This window comes from Salvelinus fontinalis, chromosome 39, assembly GCF_029448725.1.
Source record: "Salvelinus fontinalis isolate EN_2023a chromosome 39, ASM2944872v1, whole genome shotgun sequence".
NCBI classification, from domain to species: domain Eukaryota; kingdom Metazoa; phylum Chordata; class Actinopteri; order Salmoniformes; family Salmonidae; genus Salvelinus; species Salvelinus fontinalis.
The window spans coordinates 15,329,993-15,346,198 of record NC_074703.1 but is presented as its reverse complement, the minus strand read 5'-3'; the positions used below and the strand labels follow the sequence as shown (position 1 = coordinate 15,346,198).

The following is a 16,206-nucleotide window of genomic DNA, read 5'->3' as shown; positions in this document are numbered from 1 at the left end:
GAGATGGACCATTCCTAGGGAAGTAAGCCAGCAGAGGGGCTGAGCATAGCCCTGAGTCCCTTCTTAAAATGAAGATGCTCTTCCTCAAGGTTGGGTTGCTGTTAAACACTTCGTGACAAATACTGCTATCCCACTATGCCGTGGTTGAGGACAAATACACGGGACCAAAGCTTAAAGAAGGGAAGGTCACGTCGATAATACAATGCTTTGTACTCAAATGCATGGTACGGTATAGAAGCCACTCCAACTCATACCATGCTAGACTATGGACTCTATGGAATATTCAGTGGTGTAAAGTACTTAAGTAAAAATAGTTTAAAATACTACTTAAGTAGTTTTTTGGGGTATCTGTACTTTACTATTTATATTTTTGATTATTTTCTATAGGAATGTAGTGAAGTACAAGTAATGTACTTTTTACTCCCATGCATTTTCCCTGATTTTTCCCTGTACTCGTTACATTTTGAATGCTCAGCAGGACAGGAAAATTGTCCAATTCACACACTTATCAAGAGAACATCCCTGGTCATCCATACTAACTCTGATCTGGCAGACTCACTAAACACAGAATATTAATTTGTAAATTATGTCTGAGTTATGTCTGAGTGTTGGAGCGTGCCCCTGGCTATCTGTCAATAAACAATAAAATGGTGCCTTCTGGTACGCTTAATACAAGAAATTTGAAATGATTTATACTTTTACTTGTAATACTTAAGTTTAAAACCAAATACTTTTAGACTTTTGCTCAAGTAGTATTTTACTTGGTGATGTTCACTTTTACTTGAGTCATTTTCTATTAAGTTATCTTTACTTTTACTCAAGTATGACAATTGGGTACTTTTACCACCGCTGGGAATATCCCATCAAATGTGACATCTATTGTTTTAAACTTTCTTGTCTGCTCCTCTTCTTTTTCTCTCTCCCAAATCAGAGTTGATTTGTCACATGCACAGGATACAGCCAGTGTAAACATTATAGTGAAATGCTTGCTGCTTGCAAGCTCCTTCTCAACAATGCAGTGAAACTAAGTTACATAAAATAAATACACACAAGAATATACACTGCGAGGTCAATATCAGTGGCAAACAATGTCATGGATAATGGTGACAGTTATTTAATCAGGGTTAAAGTGATCCAGTGATCAGATGGGGAACAAAGGCGCTTACATCCACCTTAGAGGATCAGACCTCAAGCCAGAGTTTCAACAGTTCACTGCTGTGGTCAGTACATATATCTAATAAAACCGATGGAGTTGCTTATTAATAAAGAGTATTTAATCATTTACATTGACTGCTCTTGGCAGAGAGAATGCCCTGCTCCAATGGTGCTCTTCAAAGAACCAACTCCAAGCTTAGATAATACTTTGGGGATAAGAGTCAGCATGCAAAATACTTGTATTTTTCCATTTTCTTTTTGCACAAGCATAATGATAGTGGGACTGAGCCTGGTCTGTGTCTGGTGTCAATATGGACATTCCTCCATAGCTACCTCAAACACATTGTCTTCTTCAGGACCTTGAGCAAAGCTAATGGGAAAAATATCAGTTGGACAGCTTCCCAGGTTTAGAAAATGACCAGAGATAATTATAGAAACAAATGGATTTAATTATTCTAGTCGATTCATTGCTTTCCCAGCATCCCAAAGGGAGAGGGTACAATGGTACTGTAGACCAGAAATGGTCATAAGCTTGCATTTTGAGTGTTTGTGAAACATAGTCAGGACAATGTGTATGTGGACTTCATATTAGTATCTGATGATATCATTATGATCAAACCAAAAACATTTAGAGGACGGTTGTGGTGGTTTCTGTGTGTTTAATGACACACACACACACACACACACACACACACACACACACACACACACACACACACACACACACACACACACACACACACACACACACACACACACACACACACACACACACACACACACACACACACACACACACACACACACGGGCTGGAATCACTTTTCTCAGTGCAAAGGATGAATGTGTTCTGTTGTGCCTGGTCTCCACTGTGAACCTGTGGACCAGACAGAAAACATTTAGATGACAACCTATCTGTTTCCCTGAGACTTCAGTAGGTAAATAGAATGAATCATAAACATTTCATCAGAGGCAGACTTCATCTGTTGTATTTGATAGGGTAGAATTTTCCCTCACTGAGGCTCAAAGCAAATCACTGGGGGCTTAGCCCCAAAAGCAGCTCATGATTGGTAGCGAGACCTGATTCTTTGATTCCTGACAACTGTTCTGCCATAAGATTATGTGCTTTTCTGGGTTTGAAATCACCCAGAGAGGGGAATTAGATCTCCACAGCAGCTCCTGTCGTACACCGTGTTCTGATCCCTTCCCTTCTCTCCTCATTTTTTCCACTGCTGTCTGTGCCTTATTCATCTCCCTTTCCTCTGTCCTGCACTTTGCTGAAGTAGCAGAGTTTGAGCTAACTAACAGAGGCAGAGCAGAGCAGCTGACGAGCACAAAGCTCTCTGCCGCCCGTATCAGACACGCTGGGTGAACAAAGCCCCTCTGCTCCACAGACAGACAATGGTACAATAGCTGACCGGGCTGTTACAACATGTGCCATACTGGCATTACGGGAGCACAGATCTGGTAGATTGGACTATTCAAACGAGTTGGATGCATGATTAACGAAAACGCAGTGTTAATTGGAGCAATTAGAAGAACATTGTGCTTTGGAAGTGTTCAAATTGCCTCTGTGTCTGTCTGTCTCTGTGCCCGCTGTCATTCCCCACATACAGTACAGTAGGGTGGTTGGGAACGGTGTTACATAACATTGGGAGTTGCCATTCCCACCCTCATACTCTCCACTCCCTCTCACTGAGGTGTCAAACAGGGAGTCATAAACATAGCCTTGCTGCAGCAGACAAACCACATATTATTCAGACACTCAGGATCTAGGAGTGGATTAGACCAAAGCAAGTTCAGACAAGACAACACCGCTTTTATGCAGCTAACCATATGAGCCTATTCTAGCCCTGTTTATACCTGGTTCAAACATGCAGCCTTTGTCCTGATCTTGTCCACATTCTGACTGTGCCCACATTTTTAGTGTACAGTAGATGATTAAAAGATGCATTGTGATCTGACTGTGATCCGATCTTATACGTGTAAATAGACAAAATCAGGTCAAGATCAGGTGGATGAAGGATACATGCTAACGGCAGACATAAACAGGGCTATCGATTCATGCACACTGCCTACGATGGTACGATACATCTACTGATGCAACATCTGTAGCTGACATCCTGTTGGCTAAACCACAGTAGAAGCCAATCAGCAGAGGGATGTACTGACTCAGTGGTACAGAACATGGAACATGTTGGCTAACTGTCCCACTTAGTCACCCACCACATCACACTCACCAGATGGCACCCCGCCTTTGGCATGAGCAGCCGTTGGAGGGCACAGGAGGGGTAACGGACCTACACATACTGGACAGAGAGAGAGAGAGAGACGAATGGATCCACGGAGTCAGAGTCCACATCACCAGAGGAGTACAGGCAGGGGACAAACCCTAAACCTGACTGGGGTCTTTGGTTCATTTGAGAATGATCTGGTTCTGATGTGGCTAGTCGGCTTCTTTACATGTAATTCGGTGTAGTCTCTCCTTTCTCTCTTCCTTCCCTCACTCCCTCTCTCTCTGTGTGAGGAAGTCTCACCCAGGGCTCTGTTGTCCGTCTCTGCCTCACTTCCTTCCTGCCTCTGGCCAAGCTTCTTTCAGAGGGCCAGTCAGCAATGCTGTGCATGCTACTGAGAGGCATATGCCTTCTCCTCAGCTCTTTTTGTATGTCAAACACACTCACAAGACTTGTAAGGCATATAGTGCAGTCTGTGTTGTGCGTCTGATTGTCCAGTCACTAACAGAAAGGAGATAATGACTCAGACCATAACATTAAGCATTATGACCCGAAATGGGTAAATAAGGGAATGTTATGTAGTAGTGAGGGATGATGCCGTTTGGTGAGAGTATCCCTTCAGAATGTGAATGTTTTCATAGAGTTATTACAATATACACAGAGTGTACAAAACAATAAGAACACCTTCATAGTACTGAGTGGCACAACCCAATAAGGGATCATAGCTTTCACCGGGTTTAACCGGGTCAGTCTATGTCATGTTTTGTCCACTCAGTCTAAGTTATATACACAAAAAGCTCCAGTTGAAACTGAACAAAGGGATATCATTTTCATTTTATCGGCCACCTCATTACTTTTTAACGTAATACATAACTGTGGGATGGATAAAAAAACTGTGAACCAAAAATGGTGGATATTATGTTATGTTTAGAGAATACATTTTAGGCTACTGGCTATGAAGATTTTACTGTTTGTCTGCTCTCTGTATTTTTCTACAACTCCACCACAAATGTGCAGTCTGGGCTATGTGTAACATGGAGGAAAAAGTTATCTGGGCATTTATTTAAAATGCCAGACTGCTTTTACAGAAGGTCTTTAACCCACCAGAGATAAGATGTAACACTGTGAGATGTTCAGAAAGGGAGTTCACACACTTATCTCTCCCAGTGGAAATGCATTATTGGACTGCTAAGTGGGGTTTAGTTGAAAGAGGAGCACAGTTTGTGTTGGCATGGAGCGAGCTGCTGTGAGCGACAACAACTGCCCTCTCGTATTTCAGCTTCCCAAAAAGCAGACAGAAAAATGCTAAATATGCAGCAGTGTGACCTCAACCCTTAGAGGACACTATTTTAAGACAAAGGTGTCTAATTCCTTTCACCTAGGTACTTTTCTCCTTTATCTCCAATCAATCATGTCGGCACATGTACAATACTATCTAATATATGTAGTTTACAAACAGTACTATGTATAGGTGAGTTCAATTGCTAATGGATGACCTCGTTGTTGAGGAATGTGTTTTGCTTCTTAAATTTCTAGTAGTATGTTCTTATTACGTTGTATGTTTGAATGTTACACATTTTATCAATGTGTTCATGCAGGGATCCCTTGGAAAATAGGCCTTGGTCTCCATGCTAAAGGTAAAAAAAAAACTCCTTCAGCAGTAACTAACCCAGCGCAGCAGCACAGCTAAGCTATGAATGGGAATGAACACAGACTGAATAGATAGGAATGTCAACCAGAGTTATTGCACTGGAGCTCTGCGTCCATCGCAACAGATGCAGCAGTATATTTCCTTAAACAGAGATCCATAAACATGAGGACCGAATAAAATGTACATAACTCCAGGAGATACGGCAGCTTCCAAAGCATGTTGCAAGAGAGCTGAAATAAGCACTGACCGTATTCACATAATCACAGCATGTTATGTGAATACAGTGGGTTCTTAGGTTCTGTTTGGTATGATTATAAAATATCTCAAACCGAACAGAACCTAATCAACCCAAAGAGAACCTACACTGTAAGCACCCACTGCCTTCACATAATTCATCCGGTGTGGTATGAATGGTAAAGATGCTATTGGCTCCATACTGGCTGTTCAGTCAAGGTCCCTGTCTTGTTTGAACCCGGCTAGGATATCTCTGAGTGAGTCTTCTCCCATTCATCCATATGGCTGTATTACAATCACTATGAATCAGCCTGGCACCATCACTCAACCTGTGTCCATTTGGGTTATTTTCAAGCAGCTCTTATGGGAAGTGTGGAAACAACTGTGCACTTACATCATGACCATCACACATAGCCATATAGTGTTGTTGTGGGTTGGTATGCCTGTTTTGCTATTGAGAGATGAATAATGTTCACCTCTGAAGCGCTCTGGGGCTGGGTGACTCATCCAACGCCTTAGGGAGGTTTTCTGTGGGATCTGCATGGTAGCATCAACAACAAACTGTCCATAGCAGAGGAAGCTGGTGGGAGGAGCTATAGGAGGATGGGCTCTTTGTAATGGCTGGAATGGAATTAATGGAAAGGTATAAAACGTATGGAAACCACATGTTTGACTGTTCCATTAATTCCATCCAACCATTACAGTGGAACCATCCTCCTATAGCTCCTCCCACCAGCCTCCACTAACACAGCCTATAGGTTAAGAAGAATATACACTATACAGTCTATGATTAGGCTGAGACATTTTTATTTTTGTTTATTTCCATCCTGTAGCCTAGATGCTGTGAAAAAGAAACATTTAGTTGGAAAATAGGGATCAAAGAAAGGTGTTTAGACACAGCAAGTACAACCCAAACATTTTTAATAACAGAACAGGCTACAACCGTTTAATTTCGTATGCATTCGTGAGTTTTCGTATGGGTTCGGAGAAGCCCAGGAGAGGGGGCTGAGTCCGAGCCGCACTGATCTCTAGGTTGCATGTGACTAATCGAGTTTGCCAGTGAAGTAGGCTACAATTCATTCCTACGGAATGTTCACCTGAGAGAGCGAAAGCACTGCAAAATAACAGGTGAGTCTTCTTAGAAACGCATGTCACAATTGTTCACTAAATGAGTCATGTTATTTCCAATAAGTTACTTTAACATTTTTGGGGATAAAATAACTTCTAAGAATTATCGTGACTATCTACTGTAGCACAAACTTTGCTATGAGTTATTTATAGTTCAAACCCGTTTGTTTACGGGAAGGCTAGTTTGTGAAAACAACTTGATACACGTCCAATGTGATGAACTTTACACACGGATAGTAATTTTGAAGTGAGGTCGTTTCATTGAAGTTTAGACCAAATTTACACTAAACGTGATTCTCCATTACCTTTAGACCGAATCGTTTTGAGAAATGTGGTGCCATTAGAAGCGAAGGACGATTGCACGGTAACCTGACTTAAACACGGACATTACAAATTCCATGCTGAAGGAGCGTAGTTTACAAACGTAGTAAAGCCACTGGTGAAAACCGCACAAATACAAAACGAAAAAAAGGAACATGGCAACGGGTGGATTTAAACCAAATGCACAGACAGACTTTCTGGAGGAATGGAAGGCTAAACGGGAGAAAATGAGGGCAAAAATGCTCGGGGACATCGCTGCGGCCACCGGCGCGTGCAGTGGTGGTATTGCCCCTGCCACTGCGTCCCTGGGGAGCCACAGCAACAAAAGTGAGATGCGCAATGCTACCTCGAGCACCGAACTTAACACCAACGGCAACCCGGACCGCGGGACATCCTACCCCATGGCTCGCTCATCATCCTCCTCAGCCTTGAAGAGACCTGACGATGACCCACACCCGACACCAGCCGTCAGAGGAGCGGATACGCCGGGGGGTAACCTGAAGAAGACACCGCAGCCGGAAAAAGTGCCCTGCACCCCACAAGAGTCCAGCCCCACTGCATGCAATGACCATGGCAGTGACAAGGAGAGCCCCTCGCCCAGTAAAGGCAAAGAGAAGAAAAACAGTGGTCCAAGCGCCAGGAAGGGGAAAGGACAGATAGAGAAGAGAAAGCTGAGGGAGAAGCGCAGATCAACAGGTGTTGTCAGCATGCCGTCCACCGAGGTGAGTCCAAGCTGTCTGTAACTTTCATTTGTTTACAAATCATCGCCTAATTAATAAGCATGACGCAGGGTGTTGGATGAGACTGTTTACACTCTGTACTGGCAACCTGTAGGCCTATGCAACAACAACAAAAAAGTTATGAAAAGACGGCATAGGAGATGGACTTATCTGTCTCTTAGGTTGCGTCATTATCATTGTGAAACGAACATTTGAATGTATCAATTTGGTTGGATATTTATGAGAAAATAGTTTGAAACTGAGTAGCTTTAATGACTAATGAGAAGTAATCAAATGGGGTTCTAAAACATTCATTCTTCTGACCTTCAAAAGCCCCATAAACATATCTGTTCCGGTGGAGTGTTTATGAAGACCTTCTGTCTAGCACAGACGTGAAAAAAGTCTCCATGAGTATGCTGAAAATGTGCAGAGGGAGCAGTATCGTTGTTATTGCACTTAAATCATGTCACAGCCTGGCCACAGTGACGTTGCTGAAAGCATGACAACCACCAGTTCGCCACTCAATAATATGTCTGTCCTGTTATTCTAAGAACTTCCACCATCAGGGAAATGATGTTTATACAGTGCCTTCAGAAAGTATTCACATCCCTTGACTTTTAACCCACATTTTGTTGTGTTACAGCCTGAATTGAAAATGGATTAAATGGAGATTTTGCCACTGGCCTACAAACAATACCCCATAATGTTCGAGTGGATTTATGTTTTTAGAAATATTTACAAATTCATAAATGAAAAGCTGACTTGTCTTGAGTCAATAAGTATTCAATCCCTTTGTTATGGCAAGCCTAAATAAGGCAAAAAATGTGCTCAAGTCAGATTAAGTTGCATGGACTCACTCTGTGTGCATTAATAGTGGTTAACATGATTTTCGAAGGGGTACCTCATCTTTGTACCCCACACATACAATTACCTGTAAGGTCCCTCAATTCAGCTGTCAATTTCAAACACCGATTCAATCCAATGCCTCGCAATGAAGGGCACTTATTGGTAGATAGATTAAAAAAGCAGCCATTGAATATCCCCTTGAGCATGGTGAAGTTATTAATTACAGTTTGGATAGTGTATCAATACTAGAGGTCGACCGATTATGATTTTTCAACGCCGATACCGATTATTGGAGGACCAAAAAAAGCCAATACCCATTAATTGGCCGTTTTTTAAAATTTATTTATATATATTTGTAATAATGACAATTACAACAATACTGAATGAACACTTATTTTAACTTAATATAATACATCAAGAAAATCTATTTATTCTCAAATAAATAATGAAACATGTTCAATTTGGTTTAAATAATGCAAAAACAATGTGTTGGAGAAGAAAGTGCAAGTGAAAGTGCAATATGTGCCATGTAAAAAAGCTAACGTTTAAGTTCCTTTCTCAGAACATATGAAAGCATCATGTTATGAGTATGCTTGTCATCGGCAAGGACTCCAGAGATTTATTGGATAAAAATAAACGGAATAGAGCTAAGCACAGGCAAAATCCTAGAGGAAAACCTGGTTCTGTCTGCTTTCCAACAGACACTGGGAGACAAATTCACCTTTCAGCAGGACAATAACCTAAAACACAAGGCCAAATATACACTGGAGTTGCTTACCAAGATGACATTGAAAGTACCTGAGAGGCCTAGTTGCAGTTTTGACTTAACCTGTTGGGGATGGGGGCGCTGTTTAGACTATTTATGCTAATTTTGCTAATTTTTTAAACGGCTTCCCACAAAATCCTTGATCGTACAATATGCATATTATTATTATTATTGGATAGAAAACAGTCTATAGTTTCTATAGGAGTTGAAATTTTGTCTCTAAGTGGAACAGAGCCCATTCTACAGCAATTTCCCTGACATGGAGTCAGATTTGAGAAATGTTGGCCACTCTTCTGAAGTCAGTTAAAAGGGCACTGTCGTTGCTATGACTATACGGACACTTCTTACGTCTTCCCCTGGATGCCTTTACGTGATGACGATTCCAACGGGGTCGATTGCGCGTTCACAGGCCCTACAAATGAAAAAACCCTGAAGCTAGTCATTCTTTGGGAGCTGCGTCATGAGCCTAGAGGACACCGGCGCGCACCTGTTCCAAGCGTTAGTTTAGCCTGTTATATTTCTCCGGTCATCTTTTCACTCGTTATAGGAGTTAAAAACATCATAAGGTAGTTAATTTAAAGCGTTTTATAGCAATTTATATCCGTTTAGTGCGATTTTGGGACATTTATTTTTGCAACGATGTGAAAAGTTGGGCACGCTTTTCAGTTCATCCCGAACGCAGTTGACATTTCCACATGGCAAGAGGACAGCTTTCCACCAAAAGACGATTTCTCCCAAGAAAGGATCCTTTGCCCAAGATACTGATGGAAGAACAGCTCAAGGTAGGACATTTTTATTATGATAAATCGTGTTTCTGTCGAAACATTTTAGTGGCTTAGGACGCCATGTTTTTTGACGTAGCTTCGCTTGGCGCAAACTGTATTGAAAAGTAAGGATAAATTAAAAAATGTAATAACGCAATTGTATTAAGAATTAAATTGTCTATCAATCCCTGTCCACCCTATATTTTTTAGTCACGTTTATGAGTATTTATGTATAAGAGTAGATCACTGTCTAAGTGGCGCAAGGACTTTTTCTTTACCAGCTTGTCTACATTTCACATTGTCTAACCATGATTTTGGTGGCTAAATATAAACATTTTCGATCAAACTGTATATGCATGTTGTAATGTGATGTTACAGGAGTGTCATCGGAAGAATTCTGAGAAGGTTAGTGAAAAAATTAATATCTTTTGGCGATGTTGACTTTTATCGCTCACTTTGGCTAGAATCAATGCTGGGCTGCTAATTGCTATGTGCTAAGCTAATATAACGATTTATTGTGTTTTCGCTGTAAGACACTTAGAAAATCTGAAATATTGTCTGTATTCACAGGATCTGTGTCTTTCGATTCGTGTATGCTGTGTATTTTTACGAAATGTTTGATGATTAGTAGTTAGGTAAACACGTTGCTCATTGTAATTATTCTAGTCCATTTGTGATGGTGGGTGCAATTGTAAACTATGCCATCTACCTGAAATATGCACTTTTTTCTAACAAAACCTATCCCATACCATAAATATGTTATCAGACTGTCATCTAATGAGTTTTTTTGTTGGTTAGGGGCTATAAATATCTTAGTTTAGCCGAATTGGTGATGGCTACTGGTGTTGGTGGACAAATAAAAGATGGTGGATTATGCTAATGTGTTTTTAGGTAATAGATGTACATCTTTACATATTGTGTCTTCCCTGTAAAACATTTTAAAAATCGGAAATGTTGACTGGATTCACAAGATCTGTGTCTTTCATTAGCTGTATTGGACTTTAATGTGTGAAAGTTAAATATTTTAAAAAATATATTTTTTTTGAATTTCGCGGCACTGGTTTTTCAGTGGGGGGGGGGGGGGGGGTGTGTGCCGCTAGCGCCACGCTGATCCTAGACAGGTTAAATCGACTTGAAAATATATAGCGAGACTTGACAGAGCTTGAAGAATTAAAACAAATTATGTGCAAATATTGTACAATCCAGGTGTGCAAAGCTTACCCAGAAAAACTCACAGCTGTAATCGAAGGTGAAGGTGATTCTAACAGGTTGATTCAGGGGTGTGAATACTTAAGTCAATTAGATATTTCATTGTCAATAAATTAGCACATTTGAAACATGTTTTCACTTTGACATTATGGGTTATTGTGTGCAGATGGGTGAGCAAAAAATTAAATGTAATTCATTTTGCATTTAGGCTAAAACAACAAAATGTGGAAGAGGTCAAGGGATATGAATACTTTCTGAAGGCACTGTATAATGGGCGTGTTTTATGACATTGACACTGGCTCTGTGCCTTGAAGCCACAGAGTGTAGTCTACATATTAGCCTGGCTTTTCTGACAGCTGCCCAGACCCAGAGCATGCTGCCGACTGGAGTTTCACCTGGAGGTTGACCAGTGTCTGTTGGCTGGTGACAGCCTGTTATTAGGCGGTCGGCAGTGCCAGTCAAGGAGTTTGAGAGGCTGGTCAGAAGCCAAGCCGTAAAGCTAGGTTTCATCCCCACAGATCATGCCAAACTATGTGCGATCATGCCCCATGCAGCAACATTACCTGTGTTTATTGCATTGCATCTTTCCCATGGTAAATCTAAACTCTGACATCGCGATCGCTGTATGATTTGGACCCTCTTCATACAAGGCCTCTTGTGTTATGAATTTTATTGAATAGGTACGCTGGGGCATAATCAGCCTGCTTGTTCTGTGGGAAACAATAGCTGTTGAGGGAGTTTCAGAGCAATAGGGAACCCAATCGCGCCACTCTCCCTATGAATGGCTGATAATGGCTTCACGGTTAACCGAAGCAAACACTGGCTCTTCTGTGGATTGTCAATCAGGACCACCTCCTGCATTCCAGGAAGGTGTCTTGTTTCCGCCTCCCTGTCCGTCTCACTCTCTTTGACGGAGAATGGTATGTGTCTACTGGCTGTTGGGGACCTCTGACCCGCTTAACAAATGCTTACTGAACAATGGAATACTGCTTAAGTGATGTGTGCCTTTGAAGATAACGCTGTCTGAGTACTCACCTCGCCCGAGACACTTGCTCTCTCTCCTTTTCTCTCTCTCTCTTTAGGATGTGTGTGTTGTCTGATCCGTTTCCTGTTGGCCTCACCGTGGTTTAGGCCTAGTTGATGAGCCTCATTGTCTGGGGACATCCATGTTTTATTACCAGCAGTGTGTTTATAAGGCTCTGCTTGGAGACTGAGATGCTTTCACTCAGGAGCGTGAACTTTGTTTCATGTGTTGGGCTGGATCTCTCTGATAAAGGCTGCTGCTTTTGTGTCTGGAACACCCAGGGCTATTATTGCAGAATTATAGTGAAGACGTGATGTGAAGACATCAAAACTATGAAATAACACATATGGAATCATGTAGAACCCGAAAAAGTGTTAAACAAATCAAATATGTGTGTGGGGGTACAGGTTAGTTGAGATAATTGGTACATGTAGGTGGGGGTGAAGTGACTATGCATAGATAATAAACAGCGAGTAGCAGCAGTGTACAAAAAATAGGGAGCGGGGGGGGTGTCAATGTGAATTGTCCAGTGGCGATTTTATTAATTGTTCAGCAGTCTTATGGCTTGGGGGTAGAAGCTGTTGAGGAACCTTTTGGTTAAATCAAATCACACATCCTAGTGCTGCTACACACTCTGCCTGTCCTATGGGAGTTGTATATGTTTTTGTTCCACTACTTCCGTACCTTATGCTGGGGCTGTGGTACTTTCTCTCATCCATCTGTGTTCAGTTTCCACCTCTAAAGATACCTCTCTTCCTGCTGTAGTACGATCATAAATTATTCTGTTCTAAAGGCCTCCCACGGACTGCAGTTCTAAATGGAGTTGTCATTCACGTCTTCTAATAGGCCCGAAAGCAATGGCCAGGGAAAGTTTTGAGTATCAGTGCAATAGGGTGTTATTTAATTGTAAGGTAATTAGGTCAAATGTAAAGCTTTCTATACGTCTGTTCTAAAGGAATGTAAGTGTGCCATTGGGTGGAGCCTGTTTTACTCGCTCCTAAAACCTTTCCCAAACAAGGTCACATTATCACTGGAAATACCATAGGGATTGGATCATGGGCTTGGATAAGCAAGGAATTATTTTGGCAGGGTTTTGGGTTGTTTGTGGAACAAAAGGAATTTGAAGTTATATTCAACTCTCTAATCCAAAGAGTGTTTCTTTCATACCCAGGCTCCTTTGCCAGCTATGAGAGTTTACAAGAACATTTGACAAGTTGACTAATTAGCAGGAGTTGTTGATTGTTTACGAGGATATCTTTCGCAAAATAAGTTAAGGGGGGTGGGACTAATAGAAAGAAGTCCCAATAGAGCTGTGTGGTGAAAGTTAGGGGAATTCCACAGGAAGTTGTAGAGGAGGAAGAATGTGGAACTACTGTTCGCCTTGTTCCATGACATGGTTACCAGGTAGGCCCCTACTACAGGGGGCACCCAATGGTCTCGCAGCACCTCATAAAACACCCTGCTCCCACTAATGGGCTGTGGCACAGAATTTTGTGCATGTTTTTGGAACGTTGCGTAAACGACAGCTCTCATTAATGTGCCTTCTGACTAGGTGAGGCCCAGTGAATAGCCTTCCATTACCCTGTCAGTTTTAATCATATCACTTAATCAGACCAAGGGTATGTGAAAACTGGAGCCTTCATTTAGAATACAGTAGTCCTGGCTGCTCCTCTAATGGCCCTCTGACTGACCTGGTCTCTGCTTACTCCCCACATCCTCTTTGCTTGTCACAGGTTAATGAGCTCACTTTCTGGCAAGGAATCCAGTTTTAAACATTTTGTAACAAAACATGATCACAGGAGTATTTTTACAATGTATGCACTTCAGCAGGCCTGACAAGAAAATAGCCTGCCTAATTTGGAGTCCTGTTCCGAATGTGTAGGTTTGTAGAGTGTTCTGTTATAACCCAGGCCATAGATTTCTCTGCTGGAATTGGGTCAGTGCTCTTTAGTTATGAGGCTATAGGAGCTCCATGTGGTAGATAATTATTGTCCAAAAAAGAATGCTCCCCTGCGTTGCCTATCTCCAAGAATGCAAACCTGATTGCCCAGGGTCAATGGGCATTGATGTCTTGAGCACGTGTCTGCTGAATGAGTAACAACCCCCCCAGCCTTTAGCACAACAGAACCACACAGTCATGGTCCCAATTGACAGTAATACGCCAGACCCTATGAATCTACCTTTTACAGAGACTCCTGTTTGCACATTTTTTTTGGTGAGAAATGACATGCTCCTCTGTCACTGCTTGGATGACGCAGTGGCTGTCTGAGGGGCCAATCATTAACTCACAATCAAAACCAGGACGTTTCAGCGATATGGGAGACTTGTTGGTTACTTAATAAGGTGTTGTTGAGGTTAATGTCCTACTGTGTTGTGACTGAAGGATGGGTCAACTGTTCGAATAGTAAATCATAGCGTGACTGATCTTCCCTCTTGGTGTGTGGTTGACCCATACTTTAAACAATTTGTTAGTACCAAATTGTTTGTGTCCAATTCCCAGCGAGGCACTTCAGGATTTAGAATAAGACCTAGAGTAAAATGCCAATGCTTTGGAATTGTGTCACGGAACATGGAAGCCTTCTCCTTTGAACTAAATGGGGATTTCTAAGTCGTTGTCTCCCCTCATTGAGGTTAACACCTTCATAATCCACTAGCAGATGTGGAGACAGTGATTTCTTTTCATCTGTCATATGTTTAGGCTTAAGTTTTCCTTTATCCCTATCTGTTCCCTCCAATACCAGCCATCACGCTAACAGTATTAACATGAACTGTTGCGTGTTATTGTAACTGAAATGTCCTGCCCCTGATATCTACTAATAGCTTATGGTTTCACACGGATGCATGGGGTAGTGGTTTTCATGCCTCCCCTTTTGGAAACTGCCGCTTAGCCCCCCCCCCCCCCCCCCCCCCCCCCCCCCCCCCCCCCCCCCCACTGTGTTCTTGTGGAAGCTTGGGCTGCCACATTCAGCTGCTGCATGCGGAGATCCCATAGAGATTCAGTGGATTGGGGTTTGTCTGCTGATCAGCTTGCTGATTGACAGTAGCTGTGTGTGTTCCTGCATAACTGTAACTTGTTTGTTGGACATTCCTGTGTGCTTGGCAGCAGTGGGGGATTTGTGAGTCAGCTGTAATCAGGCCACTGCATGATTAGGCATTCAGGAGAACTGTATGTTTGGATTCATTACAGTAGAACAGAATAGTATGCAGCTGCTACTTCTGTTTCTTTCTCTCCTCTTTCTATGGGCACGGAAAGAGTTGTTTTGGAGTGTTATTCTTGGTAAAACCTTTCTTCATTTTTATGGATGAGCTCTTTATAGATGATATGTCAACATACAGTGGCTCTAAAAGTTCCAGAGTGTTATGTTGGTACCGCACTCACAGCTAGAGAGATCCAGCACCACCACAGGCCAATGGGTTCTCTCTCCTCCCATTATGGCACCATGGTTCCCTGTCAGACTTTGTCCCCTGATAAGCGTCAGCAGAAGTAGGTTACGGTATCAGACACAGCAGCATAACAATCTAGCTAACCAAGGTGATGAATAATAAACATGCAAATCATATGTCATAAAAGTCTTTGCTCTTTTCATTCTGCTTCACCGTGTGGATAAGGGGTAGAGAGTGTCTTCTGGGTGTCATAGCAGCACATGGCTGAGTGTAGGAATACAGTTGGTGATCTACAGGTGGAGGCTGTCAGGAGTGTTTGTCATTCCAGTGTGTGCTGCTGAGAGGACTGTTGGGTGGGGTGGGGGGGTCTTAAGCCTAGCTCTCCGTCTTTAAAAACACATTCACTTTACATGCATACCCGAGGAGGCTTAAGTTGATTTGTTGGAAGCTGGAGAAATGTGAGGGATTCATAATGCTTTGAAGAAATCGAATATTCTGACTGTTGACGTGTATGTTGTTTGTGTGGGTCATCTTTTTGATTTATGGAAAATACACCCGGGCAGGCTCACATCAAGAGGAACCAAATGAAAAAGTGGTTCAGGAAAACAGCTTGAGAATGTAGCTGATAAACACTGTAAATTAAATTAAAATGTGGGTTCAAAGTGCCTGTGGATATAAAGCCTTGATCTTTAAGTTGTTGAACCAAACAAAGACGAATGAATGTTTTAGAGGATTAAAGTAACTACATGCCATCCTACCCCTGGCTATAGAGC

At 42.0% G+C, this 16,206-nt stretch overlaps 1 protein-coding gene across 2 annotated transcripts in view; it reads left to right on the top strand.

Moving 5' to 3' along the window:
• The first annotated feature begins 6,263 nt into the window (after positions 1-6,263).
• The window catches only part of LOC129838847 (PRKC apoptosis WT1 regulator protein-like), an 82,724-nt gene continuing 72,781 nt past the window's right edge, over positions 6,264-16,206 (top strand). Inside the window, exons 1-2 of one of the 2 annotated variants that reach the window (XM_055906070.1) lie at positions 6,264-6,400; positions 6,712-7,443. In XM_055906070.1, the coding sequence (XP_055762045.1) occupies positions 6,877-7,443 (567 nt within the window). In that variant the 5' untranslated portion in view covers positions 6,264-6,400; positions 6,712-6,876. The remainder of the gene's footprint in view (positions 6,401-6,711; positions 7,444-16,206) is intronic. The other variant, XM_055906071.1, reaches the window with a different exon arrangement.